This window comes from Schistocerca nitens, chromosome 8, assembly GCF_023898315.1.
Source record: "Schistocerca nitens isolate TAMUIC-IGC-003100 chromosome 8, iqSchNite1.1, whole genome shotgun sequence".
Classification (NCBI taxonomy): domain Eukaryota; kingdom Metazoa; phylum Arthropoda; class Insecta; order Orthoptera; family Acrididae; genus Schistocerca; species Schistocerca nitens.
The window spans coordinates 95856672-95872061 of record NC_064621.1 but is presented as its reverse complement, the minus strand read 5'-3'; the positions used below and the strand labels follow the sequence as shown (position 1 = coordinate 95872061).

General features: G+C 42.6%; 1 protein-coding gene across 1 annotated transcript in view; it reads left to right on the top strand.

Annotated features, from left to right (window-relative positions):
* Nucleotides 1–11478, top strand: part of LOC126199419 (myrosinase 1-like) — a 100150-nt gene extending 88672 nt beyond the window's left edge. The window contains exons 10-11 of the mRNA XM_049936337.1: nt 10216–10322; nt 11340–11478. Of these exons, the coding sequence (XP_049792294.1) occupies nt 10216–10322; nt 11340–11478 (246 nt within the window). The remainder of the gene's footprint in view (nt 1–10215; nt 10323–11339) is intronic.
* The last annotated feature ends 3912 nt before the right edge of the window (nt 11479–15390 follow it).

Sequence of the window (15390 nt, the reverse complement as noted above, 5' to 3'; positions counted from 1 at the left end):
GTATATTAAACATAACGATAAGGGTTGTTTTCTGTTTTCTCATTATTTAGGAAAGTTTACGGATATCTCAATATAGGGAGTGAAAAGAAGGATGGGTAGACACAGATGTCATTAGACGGACGGCCAATTCCACAGGAGAAATATGTGTTTTTGGAACTATGGAGATATACAGCAGAAATTATTTAATGAAGTGACATTAATCGTAAATCAAGAGCAACAGATATGAGACTAAATCTAGCTCCTTCAGTATAACAGTATATTAAATTAACATGCCCGCCATATAATTTAGTATGTGTCCATGTACGTACGTCATTTAACAATGTTACAGCGATTTAAGCTGGTGTAGCTGTGGGTGTTCTAAAACTATTTATAATATATATATATATATATATATATATATATATATATATATATATATATATATATATATATATATAGGGTGAGTCACCTAACGTTACCGCTGGATATATTTCGTAAACCACATCAAATACTGACGAACCGATTCCACAGACCGAACGTGAGGAGAGGGGCTAGTGTAATAGTTTAATACAAACCATACAAAAATGCACGGAAGTATGTTTTTTAACACAAACCTACGTTTTTTTAAATGGAACCACGTTAGTTTTGTTAGCACATCTGAACATATAAACAAATATGTAATCAGTGCTGTTTGTTGCATTGCAAAATGTTAATTACATCCGAAGATATTGTAACCTAAAGTTGACGCTTGAAACCTCCGACGTTCAGTTGCGTGTTGTAACAAACACGGGCCACGGTCGGCGAGCAGCATCTGCAGGGACATGTTTACGATGACGACCGTGTTTACGAGTGTGGCTGTAGTGCACTGTTGTGGTTTGGTCTAGTTGTCGCAGTGTCAGCATGTAGCGCTTGCTGCTATTGTTATTCTGCATTCGTCTCCGCACGCAGACCAACTGTAGTACACCGTGTTACCACTCGTCTGTGATAGTGTAGTGTTGTAGGAACTGTGACCATGGTGTATTCGAACTCTGAAAAGGCGGAGATGATACTCATCTATGGCGAGTGTCGACGAAATACAGCTGAAGCCTGCAGGGTGTATGCAGAACGGTACCCGGACAGAGAGCATCCAACGTGCCGCATATTGCAAAACATCTACCGCCAACTGTATGCAACAGGTATGGTAGTAGTACGTAAACGGGTCCGTAACAGGTCCGTCACAGGAGAAGCGGGTGCAGTTGGTGTGTTAGCTGCTGTTGCCATGAACCCACACATGAGTACACGGGACATTGCGAGAGCCGGTGGACTGAGTCAAAGTAGTGTCATGCGCATACTGCATCGTCATCGCTTTCACCCGTTTCATGTGTCGCTACATCAGCAGCTACATGGTGATGACTTTAATCATCGAGTGCAATTCTGTCAATGGGCATTAACAGAGAATGCGTTGCAGTTCTACCTGTTTACCGATGAAGCGGGTTTCACAAACCACGGGGCAGTGAATCTACGGAACATGCATTACCGGTCCGTGGACAATCCTCGCTGACTGAGACAGGTAGAGCGACAGCGACCGTGGACTGTAAATGTATGGTGCGGAATCATTGGCGACCACCTCATTGGTCCTCACTTCATTGCAGGGGCCCAAACAGCTGCAACATACATCGCGTTTCTACAGAATGATCTGCCAACGTTGCTCGAAAATGTCCCACTGGAAACGCGTCAGCGTATGTGGTATCAGCATGATGGTGCACCTGCACATTCCGCAATTAACACTAGGCTGACCCTTGACAGGATGTTCGACGGGCGTTTCATAGGACGTGGAGGACGCATAAATTGGCCAGCCCGTTCTCCTGATCTTACACCTCTGGACTTCTTTCTGTGGGGTACGTTAAAGGAGAATGTGTACCGTGATGTGCCTACAACCCCAGAGAATATGAAACAACGTATTGTGGCAGCCTGCGGCGACGTTACACCAAATGTACTGCGGCGTGTACGACATTCATTACGCCAGAGATAGCAATTGTGTGCAGAAAATGATGGCCACCACATTGAACATCTATTGGCCTGACATGTCGGGACGCACTCTATTCCACTCCGTAATTGAAAACGGAAACCACGTGTGTACGTGTACGTCACCCCTCATGGTAATGTACATATGCGTCAGTGAAAAAGACCAATAAAAAGGTGTTAGCATGTGGACGTAATGTGCTGTTCCAGTCTCTTCTGTACCTAAGGTCCATCACCGTTCCCTTTGGATCCCTACGTAATTCGGTGCTCTCCGATACACACGATCGAACAGCGGAGGAGTGGTACTCAAGCGTCAACTTTAGGTTACAATATCTCCGGATGTAATTAATATTTTACAATGCAACAAACGGCACTGATTACGTATTTGTTTACATGTTCAGATGTGCTAACAAAACTAACGGGGTTCCATTTAAAAAAACGTAGGTTTGTGTTAAAAAACATACTTTCGTGCATTTTTGTATGGTTTATATTAAACAATTACACTAGCCCCTCTCCTCACGTTCGATCTGTGAAATCGGTTCGTCAGTATTTGATGTGGTTTACGAAATATATCCAGCGGTAATGTTAGGTGACTCACCCTGTATATAGTGTAGCAACGGGCTATCAACAGTATTCGCCGTGTCAGTTCATGAATTTAGACTCTGCCAAACAGTCTATGGATCATGAATCTAGCATCCTAGGACGTACTTGTGCCTTCGTTAATGAAATGTTTCATTTCCAGAACGAATTTCTCCAGGAGAACTTCTGTGAAGGTTAGATATGAGATACTGCGCAAATAAAGCTGTGACGACGGGTCGTGAGTCGTGCTAGGGTAGCTCAGTCAGTGCCCGCAGAAGGCAGAAGTGTCGGATTCGATTCACAGTTCGACATATAGTTTTAATCTGCCAGAAGCTTCGAAATTGTCGTTATTTATACGGACTCATTCGAAAAGAACTACGACACTGACTCGTTGATAAGACACAAAATATGACTTTCACTCTTTTGGGACGAATCAGTCATAATCTTACAAACTTTCAGGGATGATGGGTAAAATTTGCAATTTGAAGTAAGGGACCCTGGTCCGGAAATCATCGAGTGGAAATTTACTACCGAAAATCATTGGTACCGGCAATGTTGTTATGATTGTAATGTAGGCAACTGTCAGAAGTGGTGGTATGGACCAAAACAAGAAAAAAAAGTCCAATAAACATGGGGTCTAAAATCCATACTTCAAGAGCTATGGGCACTTATTCAGTAGAAGAGAAGCGCTGTATATCTGATGCTCATGGCTCTTATGGTATGCTCTTTAGACCCCATATTTACTGGACTTTTTTTCGTTTCTGTGGTCCATACTGTTGAACTGTAAAATTACTACTGGTTCACCAAAGGTTATTAATCTCAATCAATACACAAAATGTAAAGTGGAAGTAGGTTCCAAGGAATAACTGGTGAAATTACACATAATTTTCAGTAACACTCTTTATTCAAATTTGGTACAAGACTTTACGATATTTTTTTAAAAAAACCAACAATCATTTAACAAATAAGTCACAATTTACGATAGGGAAGGACTTTTAAATTATTATAAAATATTTCACGCCAGTAAAAGGCAAGTACAGGCAAACAATTTAACGTGTACAACGCGACGCTGTATAATATTTCAAACTCAGCTAAATTACAGGTAAATTTCACTCCATTCATTAAATGGCGCAGAATCAAACTTGTTTCCAACATATAAAGACAATCCTGTTTACAAAAGTTCTCAAAATAGAAAAACCAGAACGCATGAGTCATGCACAGGAGGAGGGGGGGGGGAGAGGGGGCACTCACAGTTAATAACATTAACATTTCCAAAATGTATAAAAAAAACAAATTTTAAAAATTTCTGCCAGTTAACTTACGGCAAACAGACACGCTCGCAAGGTAGGACTTGTGAACCTTTACAACATCCTCCTTTCAAGCCAACAATTTCTACCCGTAATGAAATGGCAAACTTTTGCATGGCAAGAAAATACACTAATAACCAACTACCTGTATGAAACACATAAGTGCGTTGAGTAAAAGCCTTAAAAGGTATTGAAATGGAAAAACACACAACAGTTTTTTGCTGACTAGAAACAATAAAAAAATCCACTACGGCGTACACTTACAAAAAAAAAAAATGGTTCAAATGGCTCTGAGCACTATGGTGTAGTCATAAGTCCCATAGAACTTAGAACTACTTAAACCTAACTAACCTAAGGACAGCACACAACACCCAGCCATCACGAGGCAGAGAAAATCCCTGACACCGCCGGGAATCGAACCCGGGAACCCGGGCGTGGGAAGCGAGAACGCTACCGCACGACCACGAGATGCGGGCTACACTTACAACCTTGCTTGATTATAGCCAAATATACATAAACACAAATTTACGTAAGTTACAGCTTCCAGATGATCAGGAATTCGTTATACAATTCACTAGTTCTTTCTTAGAGTACCTTTTACACATGAGTGTAGTAATAGTAGTTATGGCAGGCGAGAGAATGGCTCAGGTCTTAGTGCCTTGCATTTTAAACAGTATAACCATTGGTGCCTTAGACTTTCACGGACATGTCAAAGGCTAACAGTCGAATAAACCCGTAGGTAAGCTGGGAGGGGAAAGAAGCAGTCCGAACAACCACAGATTTACTCTGACTCCCCCCTTTCGTCCTCAAAAGGGGACAAACGGACCACCCTTTCTAATATTACCACCTTCCCGCGGTTGGGCAGACGAGAATGAATGGCGGGAAACCCCCAAAAAATGCGGCTGGTATAATTAACAAGAATAATTAAATTGAATTCAATTAAAGTTCATAAAATCTGTTAAAAATCAATACTCAACGTCTGGTGCGTTACGACTCCCAGGACTGAATCAACGCAGCACCTCCAAATGCTCTGCCGAGCCGCCCGCTGCGAGCCGTTTCAACGGACGCAGGAAGGAGCGCCGATTTTCAGAACAGTTAGTCTATATCGGCAGGCGTATTCCACTTAGTAGTGCAGTTACGACCGTGCAGAAAATAGCAGGTCTTAAAGTCTGTGATGTGTTTGTGGGAAGACTGTTCGATGCAGAGAAAAAGCAACCGACACAATGATTCATATTAATGTACCACGTATAACAATATCTGCACTTACAACGTCGATGCACCGCTGTGTTCGATTTATCGAACTATGTGACATGCCTAACAGCTCTGTGGAACAGCAGCAGTAGCGTTTCTAGTGTTCTGCCGCAGCTCTTACAGTGTCTGACTACTGAACGCGATCCTTCAGTTTGTCTCACATGTAAAAATCACAAGAAGAGAAATCAGGCGACCTGGGTGGCCAGAAGACTTCGCTGCCCCAGACTGACCTCACGCATTCGTGAAAAGGCTGTCAAGGGGGTGTGTGTCGTTAAGTATTGCTTTAAATATCCAAACAGCCGCTCATCTTTTGTCAGTTAATTCACTTATGGATTAAGCAGTTCCGGGACATACCTCTTAGCTCTAAGAATTCGGTCAAAGTATCTTCTTACGTTACGAACACCAGACACGGCGCATCAAACAACAGTGTTGAGATTGTGCATCAGCTCTTCAAAATGTGTTGGGAGTTTCTGACAGATAATGCCGCATGTCACTCGTATGTAATGGAGTGAAATACGTGGCACAGAGGAATCGGGTGATGCGCATGCGGTGAGAGGTAGCAGAAACCTACTGGTGCATCGAAATCACAGTTTCCAGTATTTTAGGTGATGGGTAGTTCTCCTTTTCTTTCGTTACAAGTCAGTCTTATTAATATTTTCCTAGCCGGTTTAATTTTGCCAAGCCTGTATAACACAAACAACAAAGATCCTGTGACTCTCCTCAGGCCCACACCTAATATTACGCCAATGCCCGTAGGCAACTCACCATCTGGCATAGAGATGTGAGTTGTGCCCAGCACGATATTTCCGAACCAGTCGCAAACCTGGTTAAAAAATGGGAATTCTAGTGTTTAATGTCCCGTCGACGGCAAAGTCAATGCAGACGATACAGAAGCTGAGGCAAACGTAGTTAGCTGTCTCAATGCCTTAAGACGTCTCGATGCACCACTGAGTGAAAATCTTATAGGAATCCTAGAAACAGCGATTCATCCTGGTTTCCTTTCATACGCGAGACGGCGCAGTGGTTCTCACACTGCGCTCGCATTCAGGAGGAAGACGGTTTAGACTTTTACCTGCATCGCTTATGAACTGTCTTTGAAAGTGCTTGGACTTTTCTTGCCGACCCTGTCTCATGTCACTGAGGACATCACCTGTGATTAGCTATGAGTACTTGACACATTCGATACATTGAAACACGTCTCTTCTACTACACTCATTTTAGTCTTCATATTTTGCTTCGAATAGTCGTTCCTGACATATCCCCGAATATTTACCGTTCCTTCTGGGTAGATAATTTTCAGAGGTTGAGCCGTAGTAAAGTTAGATTTGAAAAGCGCTCCGCAGCGCGTAGCGTGAAGCAGTCGCCCTCCGTTTTCTAGCCGTGGCGCCGTTGTCGCAATTGAGGGCTTCGGTGTCTCCCTCTAGCGGGAAAGGGGAAAAGTGGGCTGTTCGCGTGGGTTTAAGAAGAGGCTGTATGGGCTCTCGCGGAGAGTTGGCAATCGGGGCATCAAGAAGCGACTTATCTAGTGCTAGAGGGACAGCACGCAGACCGCGGCATCAGCGTAAGCGACGCGAGCAGCGGCTCCGTGGTATGGGGCGTTAACTGCTCGTCGCGAAAGGAGTCTTCCTGGGCGTGGGTCCGCGAGGGACCTAATCTGCAGTTCGGCCGTATGCTGTCGATACAGGTGTAGATACGTAGTTTGCTGATTTGAGCGAGCGAGCAAGCACAAGACTACCTTCGTGACGTACGCACCGCGGCCTGTCTTTCTCGTAGGCCTCGCTACCACTTGCTGCATGAGGGAAAACAACCATTAATTGCTTGCTCTGCCACACGTACTTAGAGATACTAATAAATCTAAAAACATAAGACTTGTTATAGTTATGATCATTAGTCTCCAAAAATACCGCAAATACTGATTTAATGTTATTCAGTGCACCGTCCTCAGTATGAAAATGTCTTCACTTGTACCGATTACACCCTGTATTTGGGGCATTTTGTTTTGGCCGCCCTGTAGATGACTGAGTTAATAGATTTTTGTTAATTGCAATTCAGGTCATTCGCAGATGATGAATTTATATATGAAGGCATTCTATCCCATAGTAATTGAAGCAATGTCCCTCTAGATCAATCTGGTGACAAAGCTACCAACTTTATCGCAATGTAGAGAAATGCAAAATTGTGCACTTCGCAGAACGTAAAAAAGGAGTGGTATCCTTTGACTGTCGGGTTAATGAGTTACAATTGTATAAAATCACATCGTACACGTGGGGTACACCGGTCAAGGCAGGAGGTGACTGAGTGTGTTGAATCATGTTCAGGCATCTCACAGAAGAACAGACTGAGATTTGACGGGCACGTTGGCTGTCGGACGATAACACGTAGTCCATGAATGTATGGAATGCAACGTGCTTAACGGGGAACAGATTGATGACAGAAGTCAGGCGGGAGTGGAAGGCAGATGGAATAAGCAATAAAAGTGCAAGACTGATTCAGCTATAAGAGTAAAGTGGAAGATCATGCTGCACTGAACCAGAATCAAAATCAAGATCATGGAAGCAGAACGAGGAGGAATGGGCGACTGAAGAGATATTAGGAGGGAAGAAAATGTAGTGAACAAAGCCAAATAAATATTATACATGAGGTGGAACGCCAAATAAAGGCTCAGTTGTCTTATGCAAAGCACATGGTAGGAATCGATTCTTTAGTGGGATACTGGGAAACTGCAATTTGTCTCTAACGGAGACTGCACACTGAACACTTGTATGGAATACACTAGACTAATGCTCAAGTACGTGGATCACATGTCAGCTCGAACTATTAGGGGTCATGGGGCCTATACAAAAGACCGTCATACGGACAGTTACAAGCTTGTTTGACTGGCGAGAGAGTGGAACAGAAGTGCTGAAATATTTCAAGTTGCTGGCAGTCGAAGAGAGACGCGATACACACTTTAAGGACTTGCATCTATAATATCAAACGATTGAAAGCAAATCTGTCTTTTCAACTAACTTTTTGTGTCGATTTCAAAACTGTTTTTAGTTTTCTTCTATGTCGTACAGTTTTTTTCATAATGAAATGAAGTTTATCTTATTTTTAACTACAGGAATTTTATTAGAGCAGCAAGCTGAACAGAAGAAAGTACCCTGCTTTTTATATGAATGTGATAACTGGGAAAATGAAAAGTATTGGTCTGCAAAGGATTGGCCAAATCGGAAACATTTTGTTCCTGGTGCTACAAACACGAACCGCTAACAGGCCACAAAAAAAAAAAAAGAAAAAAAAAGCTTCTAGAAGTACATGTGAAACTGGATCTGATGAAGCAGTTCGCAGGGGTTCTTCCATATGATAGATCCTGCTTTAAATAGCTTTCTATGAAATTTCCCCTCCTCAGTCAAGAAAACCCGAAAGCTGTCCTTTGGGGGTTAGTCCTCAAAGCACAGATTGATTAAAGGCCTCAAATTTGAGAACAATATGAATATTACAGAAGAAGGTGCAAGGACGTCCATCAAGCCTGTTACAGAAAAATTTCTAGGGAATACAACATCCAGATCATAAGAAGAATGCAAAAAAATATTTGTTGGAAAATTTCATGTATTTGGATTGTAACATAAGCGTAAAGGTCGACTTCTTGCACACACATATCGACTATTCTCCCTAAAATCTGGGAAATTATAGTGACAAGCTTGGAGACCGCTTCCGCCAGGGCGTTAAGAAGATGGAGAAGAGACACCAGGGGAGACGGTATAAAAGTATGGTGGCCAGTTATTGTTGGATGTTGCAAAGGGACAGTAAAGATGAAGGTTATGTGTGAAGATAAAATAAAATTGAGAAAGTTTGAAGATTAAATGTAACAATTCTGTTACATTGTTAAGAGAATTGTTAATGTAGTATTTTTAATATGAGCCTTCTAACAACCCTAGCACACCAAAGGTCAAAATTTAATAACGATTGTGGTGTTGCTCACGCTGCTAAATACTGCATTTTCGGGCAACAACAAAGTTATTATGTGGCAGGTGTCATTAGAGCACAGTTACTAAAGTCATTTCATGTATTGAAGTCATTAAACCTTTCAAAGTCAGCACAATGGTGATGTAAAAAATAATCAGCACTCCGAATTTAAGTTACACTTCCTTTTTAATGCTTTTGTTGCAATATCACGTAACACACAAAACATCACTTCACAATACAAAACATACTTCAAAACATCTTCCTCACTGTTAAAGTTCACATTTTATAAGCTGACGACAATATGCGTCTTTCCAACATGACGTCCAAGACTTGACTTTTTCAAGGTCCGACTCTCTAACAATGTCAAACTAATAATCGCTTACACGCCCAAAAATCAGAGTTACAAGTACGTCAAAGATCATAGTGACAAAAGAAAGAATACACATAAGAATAATATCATTGCAATACAAACATATCGATGTATCAAAGCACCTCTACATTAATGAAATCAAATCTGAATATTGTCTCAGAAATATGTCAACTACTTTACAGAAACCCAGTAGAATATTGCTGGTATCGAGAGGTTGAGGTGAGCTGACGTAATGGTTATGTAATGCAAATACCATTATAGCCTATAGACAGAAAACAATAATTGTAAAAATGCGGAATTGATTGACATTTTAATATTTGTGTTTCTGCTACTTAAATCTTTAAAATATGAGACCTTATTTTGCGAAAGATCCTTACGTGACAGAACAAAATGAAAACTATTTTCTGAATTAGGACCAATTCTAGAATACCTATTTTTTAGAAATAATCTTAATAAATGTTAAAATTGCAGGACTGTATATTTATTGTGTGCAGAAATATTGCAACCTAAACATTGGAGTGATAATGTGTATCTGCTTGCTCGTTATCTTGGTAATAAATGAGCCCTGTAAATTGTCGATGGTCAGATAGAAAACAATGCCTTACACAAACAGTGACTGAACTGATTGTGGAAAATATCAATTTCTTTTGGGATACAGGTCACACTCACATTCATCGCAGTTTGTATTTTGATAGTAGTAACGGCATTTTAAAGTTATTTAACTCTAGAATTCACTCACCGGCTATTACACGCCATGCTAACTTGGAACATTTGGCGCAGGCTTACCTGACGGAGATACTGAATGCCATTCATGAGGATGGCATCAACGTGATTGGTTACACGGGATGGAGCCTGCTTGACGGTTTCGAATGGATTAGGGGATACACGTAAGTACCATAAATTATTACATTCCCTTCGTGTTGCAGTCACTTCCTGAGTGGTGCTGTGACAGAAATGGAAACTACACTTACTATCGGATCGAGGACACTGAAAAGGTGTTAGTTATGACCAAATTTTACCTGTGAATTACTACTTAGGACATATGTATGACTGGAATAGAAACGAAACAATGTTAATTACAATAACATATCTGAAAAGCTAGAATAAACATCAGAGTAAATTAAGGTAAACGACATAATCAGATAATTTATAATGATAATTAGGTGGTGATAAGTAAATTAGCGAAAATAAGGGCCTTCTCGGTGAATTTCACTGACGATAATTTCACAAACTGATGATAGTTGCTCGCTCTGACGATAATTTTACTGCTTATCAGCTGACTCTTAAAGCAACAGTCCGATAAATTCCTGAATCGTTATCTTCCAGCGAAATTATTCATATCAACGCTGTTGGTCGCCTTATTGGTCCATTTAGTTTTACCGGTAAATGTGTGTGAAACACGAAGCGTTCCTTATGTCTCAAGTCTGTATTCTGTACTGGAATAAATTAGAAAGAAAAAAAGCATTAAAGACAGAAAAATGTCTCAAATGAAAACATCAGGCATTAACAACATGCTAGAAATCGAATGACGCAATGTGGTTCGATGACTGTAGCCATTCGCCAGGGCGTTTAAAATCTCCTGAATAAACATGAGCTTTTTGATTCTGTTGACAATGAACTATGAATTTCGAAGCGGTTAAGTGCAACTGTAGTGAAAGACTATATCTCCTTTTCGCGCTGATGGTTACTCATATGGACAACCATAACTGAAACAGACCTTATTGAGTAGTGTCTTAGCAATCTACTGTGGCCTATACCACAACGCTATGCCTACGACGTGATCAACTAAAACTGAAACAGCTTTGTCGTCTGTGAAACTTTGACAGTCTTTTGAAAGTGTTTCTTGTAGATATTTTGAACATAAATATGTTACGCAGTTTTCTATTTTTTTATTTTTTTTCCAGGGTGAAATATGGCTTTTATCAAGTGGACTTCAGCGATCAGAATAGGACCCGAACACCGAAGCCGTCAGCAACCATGTTTCAAGAGATCGTAGCGACACGACAGCTTCCTAACCGCGCTGCAAAGCCAGACTTCACGTAGCTTCCTTTGTGGAAGACTTAGACCGTGGAGAATTTCTCACTGTGTCAACTGTGGATACTTCTGACGATATAGAGCAGCAGAAACTTAGAAGTCTGTATGCTCTTTTATTTTTGTGTAATATATGCATTCCAAGAATGACTGTCCACTAATGCAAATAAAAATACAATGTTATAAGTTCTCTGTTCTACTCCCCACACCTTTGAAATTTAATTACGATACTGTGTTTTAGTATGAAACTGGTTTCTGGTAAGGAAATAGAATCACGACAAAAACTCTAATTTTGTGTCTGCTGTGTTGAACAGTTACAAGTTACTTCAACACATACGTGGTGTGTAATTAAACAGCCGTGCATAGCTCTTTAATAAAATTACAATTATTGGGTACTGTAGCTTCAGGTATTAAACGGAACTTGAGACACTTGTTACATGATAGGTCATGAAATAAAAAAGAAAGTGAGTGAGGCTAATATAACGTTAACCAGTTTCCAATTAATATTGCACCAACCAGAATGTACCACCACCGTGAGTACTACTCTTGGACGTGGAATGGCTTAGCTGCTGTTCTTAAACAGCTGGAAAGCTCTGTGACAGCTTTCTAACAAATGGAAGCTGCTTCGTCGAATGAGTGTGCTAGGTAAATGACGTGTTACAGAGGTAGGAGAGATATCTGAAATACTATCCTCTCAAATGGATGCTCTCTGCCATGCAGGTAGTACAGAATTTATCACCGCTCATCCACTTTACTGATGGTCGGTCTGGGCGTCCTGTACAGGGAAGATGGGGACCAGGAACAGTTCAGGGTCTTACATACACTCCTGGAAATTGAAATAAGAACACCGTGAATTCATTGTCCCAGGAAGGGGAAACTTTATTGACACATTCCTGGGGTCAGATACATCACATGATCACACTGACAGAACCACAGGCACATAGACACAGGCAACAGAGCATGCACAATGTCGGCACTAGTACAGTGTATATCCACATTTCGCAGCAATGCAGGCTGCTATTCTCCCATGGAGACGATCGTAGAGATGCTGGATGTAGTCCTGTGGAACGGCTTGCCATGCCATTTCCACCTGGCGCCTCAGTTGGACCAGCGTTCGTGCTGGACGTGCAGACCGCGTAAGACGACGCTTCATCCAGTCCCAAACATGCTCAATGTGGGACAGATCCGGAGATCTTGCTGGCCAGGGTAGTTGACTTACACCTTCTAGAGCACGTTGGGTGGCACGGGATACATGCGGACGTGCATTGTCCTGTTGGAACAGCAAGTTCCCTTGCCGGTCTAGGAATGGTAGAACGATGGGTTCGATGACGGTTTGGATGTACCGTGCACTATTCAGTGTCCCCTCGACGATCACCAGTGGTGTACGGCCAGTGTAGGAGATCGCTCCCCACACCATGATGCCGGGTGTTGGCCCTGTGTGCCTCGGTCGTATGCAGTCCTGATTGTGGCGCTCACCTGCACGGCGCCAAACACGCATACGACCATCATTGGCACCAAGGCAGAAGCGACTCTCATCGCTGAAGACGACACGTCTCCATTCGTCCCTCCATTCACGCCTGTCGCGACACCACTGGAGGCGGGCTGCACGATGTTGGCGCGTGAGCGGAAGACGGCCTAACGGTGTGCGGGACCGTAGCCCAGCTTCATGGAGACGGTTGCGAATGGTCCTCGCCGATACCCCAGGAGCAACAGTGTCCCTAATTTGCTGGGAAGTGGCGGTGCGGTCCCCTACGGCACTGCGTAGGATCCTACGGTCTTGGCGTGCATCCGTGCGTCGCTGCGGTCCGGTCCCAGGTCGACGGGCACGTGCACCTTCCGCCGACCACCGGCGACAACATCGATGTACTGTGGAGACCTCACGCCCCACGTGTTGAGCAATTCGGCGGTACGTCCACCCGGCCTCCCGCATGCCCACTATACGCCCTCGCTCAAAGTCCGTCAACTGCACATACGGTTCACGTCCACGCTGTCGCGGCATGCTACCAGTGTTAAAGACTGCGATGGAGCTCCGTATGCCACGGCAAACTGGCTGACACTGACGGCGGCGGTGCACAAATGCTGCGCAGCTAGCGCCATTCGACGGCCAACACCGCGGTTCCTGGTGTGTCCGCTGTGCCGTGCGTGTGATCATTGCTTGTACAGCCCTCTCGCAGTGTCCGGAGCAAGTATGGTGGGTCTGACACACCGGTGTCAATGTGTTCTTTTTTCCATTTCCAGGAGTGTATATCCTCGTAATCAACAGGTTTGAGGCGCTGTATTCCACTGCCACAGACTTCACGTGTTGTGAAGTTTGGTGTGGCAAGTGTTAGGGGGAATGAAGAACAAAATGACAGTGGTATCTTCATCGTCAGCAATTGAGACTTATGGCGAATAAAGATACCCCTTACGGAAACGGCAGCAAGGAGTGGGAAGAATCCCTCTGTGTGTATGATTAGCTAGCTCATTACACATGTCCAAGAGGCTGTTACGTCAACCATTTAGGGAACAACTGCAGATTGTAGCACATGCAGAAATAAACGATGCCTGTCGTCTGGAATCCAAGATCGTATTTGATCAATTTCAACGACTGGCAGAGGTAGTTGAGAAGACCAAACCTGATCATGGGTTTTCAACGAAGTTCACAGTTTACAGCATTGTCCCAAGAAGTGATCGAGGACCTCTGGTTTCTAGCCGGGCAGAAGGCTTAACCAAACATCGACAAGCTATGCTGTTACTTACTGGACGTGCGCCATGGAATTGAGAACTGTAGCATCCTACTAAATGTTTGAGGTGTGCTACACGTCAGACGCTGCCACCTACGTGGTGATCTTTGTGTGGGGTTTACACAAGGTTTTTCACCCAATCCAGATAATGGTAAGTCGTCACTGGAAAACTAATCATCCAACAGTCAGTTTCGATATGCAGTTTTGTAAGTGGTGAGTGTTACAAAATATTCCCAAAACATTAATAAATGCCTTCTCTTAAAGCTGTACAATAGAACAAATATTTCGGAAGTCCATTCGTGATTGAAATGTATTAAATTTATTTATTTATTTATTTATTGATTTATTTAACCTGGCAAGATTAGGGCCATCAGGCCCTCTCTTACATCTAACCAGGCATTCTACTTATTTTACATTCATATGTTTTAGTAGGCATGTTAAACTACATCTAGTACAAAAAGTGAAATAAACAATTTGAAAGATACACCTGGAAAAATACATACATATAGAGTTTATATTCTTAGATCACAAGTACTGTTATAATTAGACATTATTGAACAGACAGATTTGAGATAGGAGTGCTGGCAGCAGGGAGTATGAGGGAGACTCATGGTCAAGGGAGGAGAAGAATAGAGAGACATGATGAAACATAATTAAGGAAATATAAAGGAAAAGAATATTGCGTGGCTAATAGAGATAGATGAAGAGGAAGGCATCTCAGGAGCAACATAGGAGACGCTAGCTTTGCTATTTGACATATGAGGGGATTGTCCTTGTACAGTAATTTTGTGGAGAACTTATTGAGGATGATAGTAGGAAATGCTTCAACTTCTTCTTAAAAGCAGCAGGAGATTGAATTTTGCGCAAGGTAAGGGGCAGTTTGTTCCAGAGGCGGACAGCGGCAACTGAGAAGGAGTTTGCAAAAGTTTTTGTTTTGTGAGTGGGCACAGTTAGGATACCAAATAAGAGTGAACTCGTGTTTCGATTGTGATGACATGACAGGTTTTTAATCTCTGAAGCAAGGTACTGGGGTGTTTGCGCCTCGAGGAGTCGGTGGAGTAGACATAGAGTGTGGTAGTCGCGCAATTTGTCCGGCCGCAGCCACCCTAGCTGGGAGTATGAAGCACTAACATGATCGTATCGGCGAATGTTGCAGGTGTAACGCACACAGGCATTCATGGTTAGCTCTAGCCGTCTTTTG